Genomic DNA, 23,028 nt, shown 5'->3' with positions numbered 1-23,028 from the left:
ACACATCATTCTCTGCCATTTCCACCACCAACAATCAGACCGCACCACCAGATTAAGGGGTTTGACAGAATAAATACTGATGTGTCTGAGGGTAAATACTGAGAGGGGAGTCTGAAACCAGATTCTGAGCCAGTCACAGAATCAAAGGTTCTGCTTTGGGTTCGTCAAGTTTAAGGCAACACAGACACGGACAAGGGGTTTCAGTAGCAATGGAGCTGGGGTGAGGAGGAGATAAGCAACGGTTTAGAGATTGGAATTCCTGATGTTTGGGATTGTGTAGATGTCTAATCAGAAGGTCAGCTTCACGTCAGTTATAACAGCAGTATTGTGAAGAGTCTAGTTCTGCTGCATAGTTCCCAGTGAGAGGGAGAGGCTCAGCAGTTAGGGAAAGGAATTTGTAAGGCAACGGGTTTAACCATTACAATGCTTCATTGGAGGAAACTGCACCTAATCAAGTAGTGGGAATGTGGTAAGCAGTTTGATAACTAAGTAACAGTGGAGTAATGGAGAGGGATGATGGGGAGGGAGAGCTGGGCATCGTCAGTGTACATGTGAAACCCAACATGGTACTTTTGCACAATGTAACCTCCTGGCAGTATGTAGGTGAGATACAGGAGGGGCCAAGGATAGATCCACGAGGGACACCAAATGCAAGGAATTCATAAAGGAAAGGGAGAGTGGAGATGGAGCAGGATTTTCCAAAAACCGTGAGGTCAAATGTCAGTTTTTCACAGAATGGGAGAGAAGGACATAACCAGAAAAGACAGAACAAGGAACAATGTCAGTGAATCGGTGAGGGGGACTGATGACGAGGAGGAGAAAAGAGAGTTGGAAAGTCTATGGTTTAGTGAGATTAGTGTAAAGGGTCAAGATGAGCTCTGATAAGGCTTGACATGAGATGAGATTGGAGAAAGATGTAGGTTTGGACAAAAACCGGGAACATCACGTGAGGCAGTTTGACTCAGTGGGCTAGTGGGAGGGAGGGAAGCAGCAGATCGGATTATCTCAGTCTTAGTGACAGAGAAACTCCATGTGCTCCAAACTCTTGTTGTTGGAGAGAAGGATGGAGGAGACAGGATGACGGACAGTGTTTCACAAAGAAACAAAACCGGGGTAAGTGATATTTAAAGTGTGTGAACAAACCTAATGTATATAAATTTTATCCAAAATATTAAAACAAATGACTGAAGTCCTGGTTTGAATCCCATCTTGGCAGATGGTGGAATCGGAATTCAAGAAAAAAATACCTGGAATTAGGAATCTCCTGATCTCCATGGAATCATTGTCAATGGCGAAAAGAGTCCTGCCAATCTGACAGTGGCCCAGCAAGCTACTCACTGAAATAATCACTGCAAGGTTTCAACAAAGGAATGAAACTGGATGGACCACTCGGCATCTAACAAGGCACCAGAAAATACAACCACAGAATCAGCCCTCTCGAAGGTGCAATGTCTTCCAGACTAACATCTGGATTTTGGTACCAAAATGTGCAGAGCTGTCTCACAGACCAATCAAGGAACAGCCTGACATACTCATACTCATGAAATCAACCCTTACAGACAATGACCCGACACCACCATCACCATCCCATGATAATGAGATTGTGGTGATGGAAAAGCGCAACAGGTCAGGCAGCATCCGAGGAGAAGGAGAATCGATGTTTCGAGCCTAAGCCCTTCATCAGCCTGACCTGCTGTGCTTTTCCAGATCAGACTCTTGACTCTGATCTGCAGTCTTCACTTTCTCCTGAAATCTCTGGATATGTTCTGCCCCACCAGCAGGACAGACCAGGCAGAGGTCGTGGGACAGACCAGGCAGAGGTCGTGGCACAGACAGGGAGGATTTGCCCTTGGAGTACTCAACATTGACTCCGGACACCAGGAAATCTCACGGCTCCTGCTGATTACCACATACTGTCCTCCCTTGGCTGATGGTTCAGTTCTCCTTCATGTTGAACAACATTTGAAGGAAGCACTGAGGCAATAAAATGGTGTCAAACGTACTCCGGGTACAGGATTTCAATGTCCACAATCGAGACTAGCTCTGCAACAGAATTACTGACTGAGCTGGCCAGGTCCTGAAGGATATAGCTGCTCAACTGAGTCTGCAGCAGGTGGTGAGGGAACCAACAAGAGTGTAAAACATACTTGATCTCATTGTTAAGAATTGACCAGCTGCAGATACATCTGGCCATGACAGTATCAGTACGAGCGACCATCACACATTCCTTTCTGAGTCTCAAGTCTTGGCTTAAAGTTGAGAAAAACCTCCATTGTGTTGAGTGACACTATCACCGTTCTAAATGGGACAGACTTCGAAGAGATGTAGGATCTCAAACTGGGTATCTCTGAGGCACTGAGGGACATCAACAGAGGCAGAACTGTACTCCAGCACAATCTGTAATCTCATGGGTTTGTAAATCCTGCTCTCACGCATCACAATGGACAATAAAGGAGGGCATGCCAAGAGCAGCACCAGGCAGACTTAAAAATGAAGTGCCAACCTGGTGAAGCTACCAAACAGGACCATCTGCATTTCAAACAGCATCAGCAGCAAGCAACACAGCTAAGTGATCCTACATCCAATGGAACAGATCGGAGCTCTGCAGTTCTGCCACGTCCAGTTGTGAACGGTGATGGACAATTAAACAACTCACTGGAGGAAGCATCACAGAAATCCCCACCCTCACTGATGGAGGGGCCTCACACATCCATGCACCAGATAAGATGACAGCATTTGCAGCAATCTGCAGCCAGAAATGCAAAGTGGGATGATCCATCTCAGCCTTCTCCAGTGGTTTCCAACATCACAGATGTGAGTTTTAAGCCAGTTCGGTTGAGTTTGAATAACATCAAGAAATGGTTAAGTAGTGCAAAGGCTACGGGCCCTGCCAACATTCTGGCAATAATACTGATGGCTTGTGCTCCAGAACTTGCCACCCACCAAGTCACGTACCACTCCAGCACTGGCATCTACTGACAATGTGGAACATTGCCCAGGGATGTTCAACACAACAACACAGGGCAATCCAACCCAGGCAATTTCCCTCTGTCAGTCCACACTCGATCAGCAGTAAAGTGATGGAAGATGTCATCTACAGGGCTACCAAGCAGCAGCTGCTCAGCAACAGCCAGCAACACTCACTTTAGGCACCACCAGGGCCACTCAGGTCCCGATTGTGTTACCGCCCTGATTCACAACCTGGCAACCAGCTGAATCCCAGAGGTGAGGTGAGTGTGATAACTCAGTCCCACGCCAAGACCACGAATTCTAGCTGATTCCACCCTTGTCTCAGCTCATACACTTTCATCCATCTTGTGTTATCTCCAGACTTCAATATCCAAACATACTCCTGGCCAGCTTCCCACATTCAAGCTCCCTGTAATCTAAAGAAAAATTAAATCTCTGCTGCCCAAGTACTCCCTCGTACCAAAACTTGTAATCAACAACATAGAGCCACAGAGATGTACAGTATGGAAACAGACCCTTCAATCCAACCCGTCCATTCCGACTAGATTGAGTTGGGATATCTGGTCTCACCTGCCAGCATCCAGCCGACATCCTTCAATTTAAAACTCTCACCCTTGATTTAATTCCTGATTGTGATCATCCCGAGCTCGCTGCATCTCACACCCTTTGAGACCTCGACAACCCATTCTGTTCGAGACTCCCAATGACCTGTTAATTCATTACTTCACCTGTGTGGCTGCTTTTACAGTTGCCAAAGCAACAAGGTCTGAAATTTGTAGCCAAAACCTCACAGGTCTGCTTTCCTCCTTTAAGACATTCCTCAAAACCTGCTTTTTGGCAATGCTTTTGGTCACCTGACCTAATATCTCCATCTCTGGCCTTATGTTTAAAATTCTCAATAATATTTTTTGTGCAATTATAAGCATGATAATAAAAATACAAATTGTTGTTGATTTGGACATTATCTTCAGATCTTTATTGTTACTGAATGAATACTCTATAATGTCTCTTACCCAACCACATTGTGGGAGCACCTTCACCACACAAACTGCAGCTGTACAAGAAAGTCAAACATCACCCTGTCCCCAGGCAACAGGGCTTTGGCATTAATCACTGGTATCTGTGGAAGGAGAAACATAGTTGATGTTTCAAGGAGTGCAAAATGGATTACAGGGAATGAAAATGGTGCAGAATGAGATAGTCAGAAATGGAAGGAAGATACACTTGCTTATTGGAAAAAGAAATTCTTGACTGTTAAAGATTTTCCAGAAAATATTGATAAGCAGCAGATGGTCAGGGGCTGGGCGGCAGTGAAAAATTAACTTCCAAAAATGTCTGTAAAAATAATAGTAAAATACCAAACAGACCAGAAATACACCCATTGTTCAATACTGACGAAGCTAGATATTGACAAAGTGGTTGCATGAGGGAGCCCAGAGATGAAGCAGAGCTGTATAAGCTGTTATGATCCCACAGTCATAGAGATGTATAGCACCGACACAGACCGTTCGGTCTAACTCATCCTTGCCAAACAGATATCGAACCGAGTCTATTCCCATTTGCCAGCACTTGGCCCATATCCCTGTAAACGCTTCCTAATCATATCATGTGTCTATTTACATGCCTTTAACATGTTTTAATTGTACTAGCCTCCACCACTTCCTCTGGCAGCTCATTCCACCCACTGCATGAAAGAGTTGTCCTTTAGGCCCCTTTGAAATTTTCTCTGTTCATTTACTCTGTTCATGCCCCTCATGATTGTATAAACCTCCATAACATCACCGCTCAGCCTATGGCACTCCAGGGAAAACAGCCCCAGCCTTTTATGCCACACCCTACAGCTCAAATCCTCCAGTCCTAACAACATCCTTGTAAGTCTTTTTTAAAACCTTTCAAGTTTCACAGCACCCTTCTGATAGGAGGCAGGCCAGAACTGCACACAATATTCCAAAAGTGGCCTAACGAATGTCCTGTACAGAAACATGACCTCCCACATCCTATGCTCAATGCTCGAAACAATAAAGGAAAATATACTGAACACCTTCTTCATCATCTGCAAATTGACTTGCTAGGACTATGAACCTGCAGTCAAGGTCTCTTTGTTCTGCAAACATCTCCAGAGCCTTGCCATTCAGTATGTAAGTCCTGCCCTGATTTGCTTTTCCAAACTGCAGCACCTAACATTTATCTAAATTAAACCCCATCTGATCAATATCTCATTGTAATCTGAGGTAACCTTCTTCATTATCCACAATACCTCCAATTTTGTATGACCTGCAAACTCACTTACAATACCAAATCATTTAAATGAATGACGAAACAAATCCAGAAATAAACATCCATTTCTCGGAGTTTGAATGTGCTCTGTGTAAATCCTGCCCAATGACTCTGTACCAGAGAAAGGCTGCACCTGCGCCTGGCTGCACCTTGCCCCCTACAAAGCTGGCGGCTCCGCATGTGTCCAGTGAATTCTTGCCCCGAATAAAGATGATGGCGGTCACTCATGCCTGCAGCCACACTGAGGCAATTCCCCGTTTACTGAAAACACGGGACTGGGACGTTCAAATTTGTGTTTTCCGATGTGCACATTTTGTTTGTAAAACCTCTCCGCTCATACAGAATCGCTCTCACCTCCTGCGGTTCCACAGACAGCCTTGATGATTTTTGCGGGTACCTATTCTCTGCCTGGTTACTCGTTTGTCCTTAGTGTATTTGTACAATCACTTTGGATTCTCCTTAAACCTATTTCCTAAAGCTATCTCATGTCCCCTTTTTGCCCTCCTGGTTTACCTCGAGTACACTCCTACTGCCGCTACACTCCTCTAGGGATTCACACAAACACAGCTCTCTGTACCTACCATATCCCTCCTTCATTTTCTCGACCAAGCCCTCAATTTCTTTCGTCAGACAGCACTCTTTACACCTACCAGCCTTGGCCTTAACAGGAACATACTGTCTATATACTCTCATTGTCGCAGGCCTATGGAGGCAATGGCAGATGAGGATACAGAAGCAATCATTCTCAGTAAAGAGGTAATGTTGGGAAAGATAACAGCCTAAAGGTAGATGGGTCTCCTGGCTCTGATGGAATGCATCCCAGGGACGAAAAGAGATGCTGGGGGGCGGGAATAACAAATAGACCTCGTGATAATTCAGTAAAAATTGTTGGATGTCTGGTTTTGACAGACTGGAAGTTGCAAATGTGGTGCCACTATTTTTCAAAAAGGATCCGTTAGCTTAACTTCTGTAGTGGAGAAAATGCTTGAACCTCTCAAGGAAGTAGTGTTGAGATATCTGGGTAGAAATTGTCTCATTGAGCAGACACAGCATGGATTCATGAACGGCAGGTCACGTTTAACGCGTTTACTAGAATTACTTGAGGATACGACGAGTGCGTTGGACAAGGCGGACTCGGTGGATGTGGTGTACCTGGATTTCCAGAAGGCATTCGATAAGTTGCCACACAAAAGGCTGCTGAATAAGGTAAAGATGCACAGCATTATGGGTAATTATCATTGATACAGGATCGGTTAACCAACAAAAAATAATGAATGGGGATAAATGGGTGTTTGGATTTGTGTTGGCACTACAACTGTTTGCAATTTACACAAATGTTTTGGAGTTGAGGACCAAGTGTACGGTGTCAGAGTTCACATTTGATACAAAGATGAGGTAGAGCAATGTGTGCAGAGGCCACTGACAGTATGCACAGGGATACAGATCAGTTATGTGGGTGGGTAAGGATCTGGCAGATGGAGTTCAATGTTGGGATATGTGAGGTCATCCATTTTGGTTGGACTAACAGCAAACTGGATGATGAAATGGTGAAAACATGCAGCAGGCTGCTGTACAGAGGGAGCTGGGTGTCCTTGTGCATGAATCACAGGAAGTTGGTTTGCAGGTGCAGCAGGTAATTAAGGCAGTATTGTCCTTCCTTGCTAGAGGGATGGTTATGCTGCAGCTGTACAGGGTGCTGGGGAGGCCACACCTGGAGTACTGTGTACAGGTTTGGTCTCCTTACTTCAGGAAGATGTACTGGCACTGGAGGGAGTACAGAGGAGGTTCACTAGTTTGAGTCAGGAATTGAGGATTGGTGCATGTGGAGAGATTGAGAAAACTGGTTCTATAGTCATTGTAATTTAGAAGAATGGGAGGTTGGATAGGAAACAATAAAATTATGAAGGGAGTAGATAAGACAGAAGCAGGGAGGCTATTTCCACTGGGGGTGGGTCAAACTACAGAGCATTACCTCAAAATAAGGGGGAGCAGATTTAGAACTGAGCTCAGGAGGAGGTTCTTCAGCTAAAGGGTTGTGAATCTGTGGAATTTCCTGCCGAGTGCAGCATTTGACGTTATCAACTTGAATGCCTTTAAGGCAAAATGTAGATTTGTGAACAGGAAAGGAATTAAAGGTTATGGTGAGAGATCAGGAAAGTGGAGCTGAGGCCATGAAAAGATCAGCCCTGATCTTATTGAATGGCAGAGCAGGCTTGAGGGGCCAGATGAAAGTTCTTGCCTTGTGCTATCAAAATTGGCTTTTGTCCAATTCAGAACCTTAACTTTTAGATCTGGTATATTATTTTCTGTAACTACTTTAAAACTAGTAGAATTATCAGAGACTCCCAACAGTGTGGAAGCAGGTCATTCAGCCCATCATACTAATACTGACCAGGAAAGCCTCCTAACCTCCTCCTATAACATTGCACTTCTCAGGGCCAGCCAACCTACACATCCCTGAACATTATGGGCAATTCAGCCTGGATAATCCACCCAACCTGCACATCTTTGGACTGTGGGAGGAAACCAGAGCACCCGGACGAAATCCATGCAGAAAACCCCAATAAGGTGATTATCCCTTTCTTATTTCCCAGTTCCACCTAAATAACTTCATAGAACATAGAAGAATACAGCGCAGTACAGGCCCTTCGGCCCTCGATGTTGCGCCGATCCAAGCCCACCTAACCTACACTAGCCCACTATCCTCCATATGCCTATCCAATGCCCGCTTAAATGCCCATAATGAGGGAGAGTCCACCACTGCTACTGGCAGGGCATTCCATGAACTCACGACTCGCTGAGTAAAGAACCTACCCCTAACATCTGTCCTATACCTACCCCCCCTTAATTTAAAGCTATGCCCCCTTGTAATAGCTGACTCAATACGTGGAAAAAGATTCTCACTGTCGACCCTATCTAAACCCCTAATCATCTTATACACCTCTATCAAGTCACCCCTAAACCTTCTTTTCTCCAATGAAAACAACCCCAAGTGCCTCAGCCTTTCCTCATACGATCTTTCTACCATACCAGGCAACATCCTGGTAAACCTCCTCTGCACCCGTTCCAGTGCCTCCACATCCTTCCTATAGTATGGCGACCAAAACTGTACACAATATTCCAGATGTGGCCGCACCAGAGTCCGAGACAACTGCAACATGACCTCAGGACTCCGGAACTCAATTCCTCTACCAATAAAAGCCAGTACGCCATATGCCTTCTTCACCGCACTATTTACCTGGGTGGCAACTTTCAAAGATTTGTGTACATGGACACCAAGATCCCTCTGCTCATCCACACTACCAAGTATCCGACCGTTAGCCCAGTACCCCATCTTTTTATTACACTTACCAAAGTGAATCACCTCACACTTAGCTACATTGAACTCCATTTGCCACCTTTCTGCCCAGTTCTGCAGCTTATCTAGGGAGGATATTCCTGGGCGTACTCCCAGGAATATCCTCCCTAAGCAAAAACATAATTCTATCCCGAATCAAAAAGGCCACTCCCCCTCCTCTCTTGTCCTCCTTTCTATTCTTCCTATAGCATCTATACCCTGGAACATTAAGCTGCCAGTCCTATCCATCCCTGAGTGATGCCTCCGTTATTGCTATAATATCCCAGTGCCATGTTCAAAACCATACCCTGAGCTCCTCTGCCTTCCCCGTCAGGCCTCTTCTATTGAAGTAAATGCAGTTCAACTGCTCAGTCCGACCTCATTCTGTGCCTTGCCCTTGCCTGCCTTGACTATTTGATTTCTGAACTGTACCAGCCTCAGACATATCTCTTTCCTCACTATCTTCTTGGGTTTACACCCACTCCCTCACTGGTTTAATGCCTCCCGAGTATCACCAGCAAGTCTCCCTACCTAGATATTAGACACCTTTCAATTCAGGTACAATCCATCCTTCTTATGCAAGTCAACTCTACTCCAGAGGAGATCACAATGATCCAAAAAACGTGAATCCTTTTCCCCTGCACCAGCTCCTTAGCCACTCATTGAGCACCTCCTCCTCCTCTGTAATATGGACATTTTCCAAGATGTCACCATTTATTTCCCCACATTCTATATCTCCCATGTACTTCTTCACAGTAAACACTAATGCAAAATACTTGTTTCCTATCTCGCCCATCGCCTGCAGCTCCACACAATGGCTGCCTTGCTGATCTTTGAGGGTCTCTATTTTCTCCCTAGTTAGTCTTTTGCTCCTCATGTATTTACAAAAGCCCTTTGGATTATCCTTAACCCTATTTTCCAAAGCTATCTCATGTCCCTTTTTTGCCTCCTGATTTCCCTCTTAATTATACTCCTACTGCCTTTATACTCAAAATTTTTTTTGGATTGGAATAAATGCAAAATATAACATCCTGACAATACAAACAAGGGTAGTACTTACACTCAATAAAAGTAGGGCCTTGAGTAGTGATATGGGAACAAAGAGACCGAGGGGTTCACATCTTTGAAGTTTGCGTCACATGTAGACAGGGTGGTTAAGGTGCTTAGCACACTTACCTTCATTGTTCAGACCTTTGAGTACAGGAGTTGGGACCTTATGTTGAGAATGTACAGGACGTTGGAAAGGCCTCTTCTGGAATACTCTGTCCAGTTCTGGTTGTGCTGTTATAGGAAGGATATTATTAAATTGGAGCAGGTTCAGGAGAGATTTACCTGCATGTTGCCATGAATGGAGGGATTGTGTTCTAAGGAGAGGCTGGATAGGCTGGGAATTTTTTCACTGGAGTGCAGGAGGTTGAGGGGTGACCTTATTAGAGGTTTATAAAATCAGAAAGAGTGTAGATAAGGTGAATGGACGAGGGAGAGGGGGATTCAAATCTCAGGTGCATTCATTTTGAGAAGAAACGAGAAAGATTTGAGAAAAGACATTAGGGTTTTAAAAAAAAAATTATATGTGTGAAATGAACTTCCAGAGGAAGTGGTAGCTGTGAATACAATTACAATATTTAAAAAACATTCAGATAAGTACATAAATAGGAAATATTTGGATGGATGTGGACTAAGCGGAGGCAGGTACAATTAGTTCAGTTTGGAATTATGGTTGGCATGGACTGGTTGGACCACAGGGCCTGTTTCCTTGCTGTATAACATTATGACTCTAATCCTCACTAACTCTAAATTCCTCCATCCTCAACTCTCCCGATCACTGCCACCTCATCCAGCCTCACAACTCTTTCTTATTTATATAATTCCTCTCCAGCCACAGAACGCTCCCTATCTCATGTCCTCCAGTTTCTCAAATCTCTGCGATATGTGCCTTTCTTTAGTTCCAGCCTTGAGGATACCCTCATTCACTCCGATTGGTTGGATGACAAACTGGTACGGCCTGGTCCTCCAGTACTGCCCTCTGCCTCCTATTGGCCTGCGCTGACATCAATCATCAGGGCCCATTGTGAGGTGAGTGGTGGGATCCTCCCTCTCTGCCCTGGGATGAGCTACAACATTCACAGTCAATGGGGCAGTATCACAGAGCACAGGGGCTGGGGCTATTCAGCCCATTTGGGATGTACACTCTCCCTCTGGAGATGCTGCAAATCTGTCCCAATTCCCTTCCCATTTGCCCATAGCCCCCCAAATCTTCCCTTAAAAAGTACAATTCCAAATCTGTTTATGAATAACTGCTGAGTCTGTGTCCAGCTGCCATTCAGTCTGTTCCAGATACTCAGAACTTAGTGAATAAAATAATGTTCACATTATTTGCCAATTACCTGAAAATAGTTACTAAAATTGTGACATTGTTAACATTTCCACTCTCTCTGCAGATTAGATATCCTAGAAACAAATTTGCACCTGGTCAAAATCACTGCTTAACCTTCTCAGCTCCAAGGACAATTATCTGTGCTTCTGCTAGCTCTCCACAAAAGAGGAACACATCTTATTTTCATTTATTAGTGTCATAGAGATGTACAGCACAGAAACAGACCTTTGGTCCAATTTGTCCATGCCAACTAGGAATCCTCAACAAATGGAGCCCCATTTGCCAGCTATTGGTCCGTATCATTGGAAACTCTTCCTAATCATGTACCCAATCGGGTGCCTTTCAAATGTTGTAATTGTATCAGCTTCCACTAATTCATCTGGCAGCTCATTCCGCACATACACCACACACAGCTTGAAAACTTTGCCCCTTAGATCCGTTTTTAATCTTTGCCCTCTCAACCTAATCCCATGTGATCTTATTTTGATCCCACCTAACTGGGGGGAAAGGACCCTGGCTGTTCACCTTATCCATGCCCTTCATGATTTTATAAATCTCCATGAAGTCACTTCTCAGTCTGACTCTCCAGGGAAATTAACTCTGGCCTATTCAGCCTCTCCCTGTAGTGCAAATCCTCCAACCCTAGCAAAGTCTTTGTAAATCTTATCTGAACTCTTTCAAGATTCACAACATCCTTTCCAGAACAGGGGATTTCGAACTTAAAACATAATTCCTGAAATGGCTTAATCAATGTCCTGTCCAACCACACAATTTGACGTCCCAGCTTCTGTACTCAATGCATTGACCAATAAATATAAGCATACCAAACCCCACCTTCACTAGTCTGCCTACCTGCGACTCTACTTTCAAGGAACAATGATCCTGCACTCCATGGTCTCTATGTTCAGCAACATTCCCAAGGACTTTACCATTAAGTGTACAAGTCCTGCTCTGATTTGCCTTTCCAAAATCCAACAGCTTACATTTGTCTAAATTGAACCCAGTCTGCCATTCCTCGCTCCAATGGCCCATCTGGTCAAGATATTGTTGCATTCTGAACTTGTTCACTTCTTCATTGTCCACTACACCTCCAATTTTGGTGTCTTCTGTAAACCCACTGACCATATCTCATATATTCACATCCAAGTCATTTACTTAAGGACCCAATATCCATTCCTGCAGGACAATGCTGCTCACAGGCCTCCAGTCCGCAAAGCAACCCTCCATCACCACCCTCTGCCTCCTACCTTCAAGTCAGTTTTGTATCCAAATGGCTAGTTCTCCCAACATTTCATGTTGTTATCTAACCTTGCTAATCAGTCTGCTTTGTGGAACATCGTTCAGTGTCCATATAGACAACGCCCACAGTCTGCCTTCATCAATCATCTTTGTCATATCTTCAAAAAAACTCAATCAAGTTAGAGAGAGAGAATTTCCCACACGCAAAGCCATGTTAACTATCCCTAATCAATCCTCGTCTTTCCAAATACATGTAAATCCTATCCCTCAGAATCCCTTCCAACAACTTACCTACCACTGACGTTAGGTTGACTGTTCTCTTGTTCCCTGGCCTTTCCTTACCACGTTTTTTTTAAATAATGGCACCCATCGTCTAGCACCTCACCTGTCACAAACAATGATATAAATACCTCAGGGAGGGGCACTGCCATCACCTTCCTAGCTTTCCACAAATTTCTGGTATACACCTGATCAGGTCCCAGGGATTTATCCACCTTGCTACTGTTTAAGACATCCAGTACTTCCCCCTCTGTAATCTAGACATTTTTCAAGTTATCACTATTTATTTCTCCAAACTCTCTAGAATAGAATAGCATAGTATTTCTCCCACATCTTGTTGTTCCATAGATGGCCTTGTTGATCTTTAAGGGGTCCTATTCTCCGTCTGGTTATTATTTTATCCTTAATGTATTTGTAGAATCTCTTTGGATTCTCCTTCAACTATTTCCTAGAGATATTTCAAGTCCCCTTTTTGCTCTCCTGATTACCCTCGAGTATATTCCTGTAAAAACGTGATTCTGTCCTCCCAATTCCTCCGCCTCTGCCATATCTGCTCCCAGAAGAAGCAATTCCACTCCAGGACATCCCAGAAAGGTTTCCTCTTTCAAGGACTGGATTTCCCTCCCACTTGATCAACAATGCACTCCAACGCATATCCTCCACTTCCTGTACCTCCGCCTTCCCCCCACCCCTCCAACCACAATAAGAATATAATCCCCCGGTCCTCACCTGCCACCTACTAATCACCATTAACCTCTGCTATGTCCGCTACCTACAGTCAGACCCCACCACCAGGGATATATCTCCCTTCCCAGCCCTTTCTATCTTCCGCAGAGACCATGGGATCTTTGGTGCTGATGTGCTGCCCTACGGATACCTCAGTCACTCACCCTGCCAAATGGCCTAGTGAGATTATCACTAGATGGATAATCCAGACACCCAGATAATGTTCTGGGGCCCAGGGTTTGGATCCCGTCACGGCAGAGAGTGGAATGTGAATTCAATAAAAATTTGGAATTAAGAATCTATTAAAGACCATGAATCCATTGTTGATTACTGCGAAAAAAAACCATCAGATTCGCTAATATCCTTCAGGGAAGGAATCTGCCATCCTTGCCTGGTTTGGCCTACATGTGACTCCAGACCCACAGCAATGTGACCCTTTACTGCCCTTTGGGCCCAGCCAGTGACACCCTCATCCTGTGAATGAATAACAAAGAAGGTCAAGTCTTGTACACAACCATACTATTCTTACAGAGAAGTGATCTCTTAGTAAATTTGCTTCTCAACTCCCTGCTGACTATTGGGGAAGGGGGATTCAATAGTACCATCCCAATAAGGAGATCATCCCTTATTTCTCATTACCACCTGTATAACCTGCCTGGATGTACTCCCAGGAATACCCTCTTGAAGCCCAGCTGTAATGTTATCCCTAATCAAAATTACCTTTCCCCCTGCTCTGTTACCCCCTTTCTATCTTTGCTATAGCATCTATACACTGGAACATTAAGCTGCTGGTCCTATCCATCATTAAGTCATGCTTCTGTAATTGCTATAATATCCCGGTGTGATATTCAAAACCATACCCTGAGCTCCTCTACCCGACCTATCGGGCCTCCTGCATTGAAATAAATGCAGTGTAACTGCTCATTCTGTGCCTTGCCCTTGTCTGCCTTGACTGTTTGACATCTGAACTGTACCAGCATCAGACTTAGCTCTTCCCTCACTCTCTCTCTGGGATTACCCACATTCCTTCACTGGTTTAATGCGTCCTGAATAGCACTAGCAACTCTTCCTTTCCAGTGCAGATACAATCCATCCTTCTGATGGAGGTCAATTCTACCCCACAAGAGATTCCAATGATCCAACAATATGAACTCTTCTATTCCTATGTCATTGATACCAATAAACAACAGCCTCCCCTCAAAATGGTTATTCTCCCCTTTAAGAATATTCTGCTCCCTCTCTGAGACATTCTTATCCAAAAATTACACATTCGAATAATAAACCTTACACTCATCAGGTCATCATAAAAGGATTACATGACACATTGAAGGTTTGGGGAGACCTTTTGAGAGAATGCGATGATTCAAAGGAGAATTTTTAAGCAGCAAATGGGACTGATCTGGAACACAACACTCACTCACACGCAATGCGAATATCCAGGTCCTGATATATACTGAGTAATTCAATCAGAGTTTAGCAGAACATTTACTGAGATTACCATCTGAATGTCCACCTGTAATATCCTGTAATACAAGTTTATAAAATCTGTCACTATCAGTTCAAGTTAGAAACTCACACCATCCCCTCCTCGTGGCCCAGGATTACTGTACGTATTACCCTTGAGGACAACAGCAGTCAACTCAGGGGGAAATCTGCGGGTTTCTAGGAGATTCCAACTGGAGATCTCATGTGACTGAACACAGCAGTTCTTTGACACATTGGAGAAAATGATCCAAGCGTCAGTGAGATATGGGGAACAAGAATTACTTTCTTTTCTTTCATTCCGTGCTGCCGCTTTGCCTCATCAATAAGACATGGGTGTGAAAGGCTAATGCCTAACGATGGGCAAGTTGTCTCCATCCTGATCAATGGGTAGGAAGAACCTCCCAATCACTCCAAAGCGTATCCCAAAAAAGATAGCAACTCTGTCTGCTTCCCACTGCCCAGTGCTCCCAGTAAATGTCTGGAAGAATGGGAAGGGGGGGATATCTCCTAGAAAAGGCATAACTGTAAAGGTCTAAGAGGATTATGAAAAGAGAGAGATGTACAGTACAAGTTGCCAGATGGTGTGTAACTTGGGAAAATGGGAAGTTGCTCATTTTGGAGGAGATAATAAAAGAACAAAGTACTATTTAAATGGTGGAAACCATAGAAAGCTGCACCACAAAGGGACCAGGGGTAATTGTTCAGAAAACACAGAAAGCTACCACACAGTTACAACAGGGAACCAGGAAGGGGAATGGAATATTTTGTTTCAAAGGTGTTCAGTTTTAGAGCTTAGAGTATATACCTGAGAGTAACGTGTGGAAGTGCTGGTGAGACCACCATATCTGCAGTAATGAGAGCAGTTTTGGTCCCTTTAGATCAGGAAATGTGTCACTTTATTGGAGGCATTTCAGGGAAGATTCAATGAGATGACCCCTGGCTTGGAGGGATAATCTTTTAAATAAAGGCTGAAAAGGTTGGGACTCTACTCACTGGATTGTGGAGAAAGAGGGGTGATCTCATTGAAACAGATGGAATTCTTAAGGGGTTTGACAGGATAAATACTGAGAGGATGTGCCTGAGGGTAAATACTGAGAGGGGAGTCTGAAACCAGATTCTGAGTCACGGAATCAAGGGTTCTGTTTTGGATTCATCAAGATATTGCGACACCGACACGGGTAAGGGGTTTCAGTAGCAATGGAGCTGGGGTGAGGTGGAGAAAAGCAACTTTTAAGAGATTGGGATTGTGTGGATGTCTGATCAGAAGGTCACCTTGGGGTCAGATGTAACAGCAATATTGTGAAGAGGGTCATTCTGCCTCAGAGAGTTCCCAGTGGGAAGGAGGGGCTCAGCAGAAAGGTAAAGGTAAGGCAATGGGTTTAACCGTGACAATGTTTCATTGGAGGAAATTGCAGCTAATCGAGTAGTGGGCATGTGATAAGCAGTTTGATAACTGAGTAACAGTGGAGTAATGGAGAGGGATGATGGGGAGGGAGAGCTGGGTATTGTCAGTGTACATGTCAAACCTAACACTGTTTTTGGATGATATCACCTCCTGGCACTATGTACGTGAGATACAGGAGAGACCAAGGATAGATCGTTGAGGGACACCAAATGCAAGGAATTCAGAAAGGAAAGGGAGAGTGGAGTTGGAGCAGAATTTTCCAACAACGGTGAGGTCAAATATTAGTTTTTCACAGAATGGGAGAGAAGGACATAACCAAAAAAAGACCAATAGACAGAACAAGGAACAATATCTATGAATTGGCGAAGGGGAGTGATGAAGCGGCAGCGGAGGAAAGAGTTGGAAAGTGAGTTTAGTGAGATTAGAGTAAAGGGTCAAGGTGAGCTCTGATAAGGCTTGACAAGAGACTGGAGAAAGATGTAGGTTTAGGACAAAAACCAGGAACACCACGTGAGGCAGTTTGGCTCAGTGGGCTAGTGGGAGGGAGAGAAGCAGCAGATCGGATTATCTCAGTCTTAGTGACAGAGAAACTGCATGTGCTCCTCACTCGTTGTTGGAGGGGAGGATGGAGGAGACAGGATGATGGACAGTGTTTTACAAAGAAACAAAACCAGGGTTAGTGATATTTAGAATGAGTGAACAAACCTGATGTATTCAGCTTTTATCCAGAATATTAAAACAAATGACTGAAGTCCTGGTTCGAATCCCGTCTTGGCAGATGGTGGAATCTGAATTCAAGAAAAAAAAGTGTTAGGAATCTCCTGATCTCCATGGAACCATTGTCAATGGCGAAAAAACTCCTGCCAACCTGACAGCGGCCCAGCCAGCTACTCACTGTATTAATCACTGCAAAGTCTCAACACAGGAATGAAACTGGATGGACCAGTTGGCAACTAACAAGGCACCAGAGATTACAACCACAGAATCAGCCCTCTCGATGGTGCAACGTCCTCCTCACTAACATATGGATTTTGATGCCAAAATGTGGACAGCTGTCTCACAGACTAGTCAAGGAACAGCCTCACATAGTCATACTCACAGAATCATCCCTTACAGACAATGACCAGACACTACCATCACCATCCCTAGATATCGAGAGTGTGGTGCTGGAAAAGCACAACAGGTCAGGCAGCATCCGAGGAGCAGGAGAATCGGCGTTTCGAGCCTAAGCCCTTCATCAGCCTGATCTGCTGTGCTTTTCCAGCACCAGACTCTTGACTCTGATCTCCAGCATCTGCAGTCTTCACTTTCTCCCGAAATCTCTGGATATGTCCTGTCCCACCGGCAGGACAGACCAAGCAGAGGTGGTGGCACAGTGGTGTACAGACAGGGAGGATTTGCCCTGGGAGTACACAGCATTGGCTCCGGAGACCAGGAAGTCTCATGGCTCCTGCCGATTACCACGTACCGTCCTCCCTTGGCTGATGGATCAGTTCTCCTTCATGTTGAACAACATTTGGAGGAAGCACTGAGGAAGTAAAATGGTGTCAAACGTACTCTTGGGTTCAGGATTTCAATGTCCACAATCGAGACTAACTCTGCAACAGAATTACTGACTGAGCTGGCCAGGTCCTGAAGGATATAGCTGCTCAACTGAGTCTGCAGCAGGTGGTGAGGGAACCAACAAGAGTGTAAAACATACTTGATCTCATTGTTAAGAATTGACCAGCGGCAGATACATCTGGCCATGACAGTATCAGCAAGAGCGACCATCACACATTCCTTTTGGAGACAAAGTCTTGCCTTAAAGTTGAGAAAAACCTCCACAGTGTTGAGTGGCACTATCACCGTTCTAAATGGGACAGACTTTGAAGAGATGTGGGATCTCAAACTGGATATCTCTGAGGCACTGTGGGACATCAACAGCAGCAGAACTGTACTCCAGCACAATCTGTAATCTCATGGGTTTGTAAATCCTCCTCTCACCCATCACAATGGACAGTAAAGGAGGGCATACCATGAGCAGCACCAGGCAGACTTAAAAATGAATTGCCAACCTGGTGAAGCTATCAAACAGAACTACCTGCATTTCAAACAGCATCAGCAGCAAGCAACAGAGCTAAGTGATCCTACATCCAATGGATCAGATCGGAGCTCTGCAGTTCTGCCACACCCAGTTGTGAACGGTGATGGACAATTAAACAACTCACTGGAGGAAGCATCACAGATATCCCCACCCTTACTGATGGAGGGGCCTCACACATCCATGCACCAGACAAGATGACAGCATTTGCAGCAATCTGCAGCCACAAGCAACAGGGTTTTGGCATTGATCACTGGTATCTGTGGAAGGAGAAACACAGTTGATGTTTCAGGGAGTGCAAAATGGATTACAGGGAATGAAAATGGTGCAGAATTTGATAGTCAGAAATGGAAGGAATATACACTTGCTTGTTGGAAAAAAGAATTCTTGACTGTCAAAAATATTCAAGAAAAAAGTAATCTGATAATAGAGCAGCACATGGTCAGGGGCTGGGCCGCAGTGAAAAACTCATTTACAAAGGGTCTATAAAAGTAATAATACAGTACTAAACAGACCAAAAATACATCCATGGTTCGAGACTGAGGAAGCTAGATATTGACAGAGTGGTGATGAGGAAGCCCAGAGGTGAATCAGAGCAGTATTGGCTGCTATGATCACAATGACTCGATACCAGAGAAAGGCTGCACATGCGCCTGGCTGCACCTTGCCCCCTACAAAGATGGCGGCCGTGCACGTGTCCAGTGAATCGTTGTCCCGAATAAAGATGGCGGCGCTCCCTCAGGCCTGCAGCCGCGCTGAGGCCATTCCTCATTTACTGCAAACACGGGACTGGGACGTTCAAATTTGTATTTTCCGACGTGCACAATTTGTTTGTAAAACCTCTCCGCTCGTAGCAGCACAGTTTTTCTCCCGTTTATTTCTTTCCTTACCGTATCCTTTCTCTCCATAACTTGCTGAGCATTCATTACAGCGATTCTGCGCCGCGCGCGAGGGTGATCACATGGTTGTTTAGCTCCGCCTTTCATTCACGTTGATTGGTTGGAGGACCAACATCCCGCTAGGTCATCCAGCCCCGCCCACCGACCTTTCATTGGTCCGGTGCTGAATCGATTACCCGGGGGGTCACTTTGTTGGCTACAGCATGCACAGTGTGTCCTGCTTTAGCTGATATGTTGGGTCATGTGATGGGAGAGTTTGCTGAGGGTAAGAATTCCCTTTGTGTGAGCTCTGCAGTAGATTTCCTTTATTCATGGAGGGAATTGCCTTCGTACTCATGGCTGCATAGCTATGATTGATGAATCAATGCCATCTGAATCAGTACATAAACACCCCATTTTCACATCTGAGATCTTTAGCACATTGTATGACGCTCTTCTTTGGAGATAAAAAAAACATGAAACGGAGACTCAAGGAATCGGAGCAGGAGTTGGGCATTCATTCCCTTCAGCTTGTTCCCCCATTCTATCAGATCATGGCTGGGCCAACCCAGACCTCAACACCTCTTTTATGCTTGATCCACATAGCCTTCAACTGCTCAATATTTCAAAAATCTATCTGCCCTCTTTTAAAATAATTTGAGATAGAATCATAGATTCCCTAATGTGTGGAAACAGGCCCTTCAGCCCAACAAGCCAGAACAACCCTCCGAGGAGTAACCCAACCATTCCCCTCCCATATTTAACTTTCACAATTGTTTGGGTGAGAAAATTCTAGCCATTCACAGAGAAAAAAATCTTTACTTTTTCTAAAATGAATGTTCCCTTATGTAATGTCCCCTGGTTTGAGACTTCACTAGTGCTAGATCTAGTCAACATCTACCCTTTCAAGCTCCTCAGAATCTTGTTTCTGTAAGATCACCCATGCTTATCTATTCTTGATAGGTCAACCCTTTCGTCCTCGAAGCAGCTAAGTGAATCTTTTTTGAATGGTCTCCGATGTGGTTTATCCTTTATTGAATATGGGAGCTATCATTGTATACAGCACTGCAAGTGAGGACTCAGCAACAGCCAGTGTGGTTAACCAATCCTCAATCCATGCTAATACATTACCCCGATACCATGAGCTCCCAAACTGTGCAATTAACTTTTATGTAGCACCTTATCATTTGCATTTTTAAAATCCAAACACAGAACATCATTGGATTACCCTTTATCAGCCCTGCCTGTTATCTCCTCAATGAACTGTCGCAAATTTGTCAAATATAGTTTCTCTTTCACAAACCCCAGTCTACCATGTTTAATGATAAACTTTTCTAAATGTCCTGCAATTTCTTATTTTAATATTCGACTCTGTAGGTTCTTTCAGTAGATTTGCTAAGTATGATTCCCCTCTCTTAAATCCATGCGGACTCTGTCCAATCCTGTCACTGTTCAGTAAGAAACTTGATTGTATCCCAATGTAGTTAGTAAATGTATCTGTATTTATTTTTAAAAATAGATTACTTATAAATGCTGGACCCATGCAATAATCAATGAATTTGTGACTCTGAATTTGGGTTAAATGTTTTTTTTTCTGTTAATTCCTTTTCATACTGTGTTATGCAGACAGCACCGAATGATCACTCTTAATTGTGAGTAACTTTGAAAATAATATATTTAAAAAATGAAATCCATAAATGCTGCCTCACTATTGTGCAAGGAGGATTTTGCATTCAATAATTTGCAGATAAAATTGAACAGCTTTTTGCTGCAATTTGGCCAGACTGAAGATTACACCAAAGTGGCAGCTCTGCTCTCAAATTCTTACTTGACACTGCCCAAGGAGATACTGATGGGACTTCACTTTGCCATTCTTGTTCACCAGCTTTATTTCAGGTTTAATCCTATAATCATTCTAGAGCTTGTAATTTTAGACAACTTCTCTTTTAGGTACATATATAAATATCATTCTGAAATGTTGCACTGAATGGTACCAAATCTGAAATTAGTCTCTAATCTGATGGTAACATGTTCTGACCCTTCTACGTATGTATTGGCATAAGTCTATGCCAGTTATTTTTCTGAAGCCTGTGTTTCCTGATGAAGGGCTTATGCCCGAAACATTAACTCTCCTGCTTCTCGGATGCTGTCTGACTTGCTGTGCTTTTCCAGCATGACACTTTTCGATTCTGATGTCCAGCTTCTTTGGTCGTCACTTTCTTCTTTGAGTAGATTAAACCAAGAATATTTTTTGTTGATCAAAGTGCAATAGGAACCAATTCATGAAATTCAGATATCTCACATTTACCTTAACTATGTGAAGGCTAAGACATTACTAAATTATTGTCAGTAATTGAAACCGTGCTGACAAACTTGTGCAATATCAGTGCCTCACCTTTAGCGTGTTCCCAGATATCGCGCAGCTGCAGTATTTTGTTTTGCACTCAGCTATATGTTGTTCTCACTTGTTTCTTTGTGAAAGATTACAAAACTAACTTGAATGAATGATTTCTTTAACCAATGTTGGGAGAAGAACATGTCAGTATTTCAAGTGCTGATAAAGAAAAATAAACTGATAATCAGTAGAAAGGGTTTAAGATGGATATGGAACAAATGCTGGCAAATAGGACTAGATTAATTTTGGATATCTGATCAGCATGGGCAAGTTGGACTGAAGGGTCTGATTTTGTGTTGTACAACTGTGACTTCATTCTCTCAATTATTCAAGACGTTAAATACTTCAAGGAGAAAAGGAGAATTTATGCAGAGAATGCACTTGAAATGATGATTGAGGTATATCAAACTCACATTGTTTCATGACCTTTTCCTCTGGGTTCTTCAATGAACAAACTTGTTTTATTATCTGAATAACTATGTATCATGTGATTTGTTTTGCACAAAATATTTCGTTATGATCTAGTGAATTATTAAGAAGTGTTCATTTTTACAATTTAGGCAGCTTGATTATTAAGCAAGAAAAGGTTAGCGTTTTACTTCCATTGAATCATTGCTCTATAAAAGGTAACAAGCTTTTTATCTGTTCTGGGCACTGAATATATGGAAGTCAATGCTGAAGGAAAAAATCCTCGTCAGTAATGTTCCCACATATGTGGAGTAATTGCTTCTGGTCACTCTTCAGGTTATAGAGGCTTGGAAAGAAATGAGTTGGCCAAAGTTAGCAACATCATTTGGATGGACTATGCTCATTGGGGAAACTTGCAGGATCTGTAGAAGGAACATGTGTTTCAGAGTGTACGCAATAAACCTGAACATTGTTATTTTTTTTACACAGAGCTTGGGACCCGACTGGAGCAGTAATGAAGCTCGTATTGTTTTTTAAATTTCCGAGCTTGCCAAATTATTGTTGGTAAATGCAGGTGACATTATCAAAGCACATTTCACATGCCCCAGCTAGGAATTTGGTTCCAATTCTGTCAGTCCATCCATTCCTATGGATAACAGGTATTTTAAATGTGAGCACTCCATTTAACTATTTGAATTGAATACCTCAGTGGTTAAGTCCTCTTGAATTCTTAATTTCAAATTACTCAAATGTGATTTTTTTGTCCCCCCTGAATTTGCCAAGCACTGGGCAGTTCTGGAATATTCCAAATATTTACAATAGATGCATTCACACTATTGAAGGCAACCTGGCAGATTTAAATACCATTCGGGTAGTCACCAACAATGCTTAAGTAACTTTTTAAATTGCTTACTGTACACCAACACAAGCCAAGTACTACTGAAACCACAGATTGTCTCCCAAGGATTCCCAAATCTAAACGGTGCATTCCAGATATGCTCACTATCACCATCTGGGAGCAGTCTCCCAAAGTGCTCCCAGAATTTAGAAAGCACACACACTGCCTTCCAAAGCTAAATCTGCTGTCACAGGCTTCACTCTTATTGCATACAATGACATTTATTGTCCCGTTCTTTAACGTGACATGATTTTACAAACAATTTGTAGAA

General features: G+C 43.5%; 1 protein-coding gene across 4 annotated transcripts in view; it reads right to left on the bottom strand.

Moving 5' to 3' along the window:
• Positions 1 to 19,138, bottom strand: part of LOC122546178 (uncharacterized) — a 46,446-nt gene extending 27,308 nt beyond the window's left edge. For 3 of the 4 annotated variants that reach the window (XR_015760609.1, XR_015760610.1, XM_087998041.1), the window contains exons 1-2: positions 19,069 to 19,132; positions 16,801 to 16,883 (exon numbers count right to left, since the gene is read on the bottom strand). Coding sequence is in view for 1 of the 4 variants with exons in the window: in XM_087998041.1 (XP_087854167.1) it covers positions 16,801 to 16,883; positions 19,069 to 19,104 (119 nt within the window). In the remaining 3 variants the exon portion in view is untranslated. Of the gene's footprint in view, positions 1 to 16,800; positions 16,884 to 19,068 lie in introns of all 4 variants that reach the window. The other variant, XR_015760611.1, reaches the window with a different exon arrangement.
• Between the last annotated feature and the right edge of the window lie 3,890 nt (positions 19,139 to 23,028).

This window comes from Chiloscyllium plagiosum, unplaced genomic scaffold (assembly GCF_037043375.1).
Source record: "Chiloscyllium plagiosum isolate Xiang-an unplaced genomic scaffold, Cpla_swu_hap1 HiC_scaffold_20, whole genome shotgun sequence".
NCBI classification, from domain to species: Eukaryota; Metazoa; Chordata; class Chondrichthyes; order Orectolobiformes; family Hemiscylliidae; genus Chiloscyllium; species Chiloscyllium plagiosum.
Note: the sequence above shows the minus strand (reverse complement) of the source record. Positions and strands in the feature narration are given on the sequence as shown.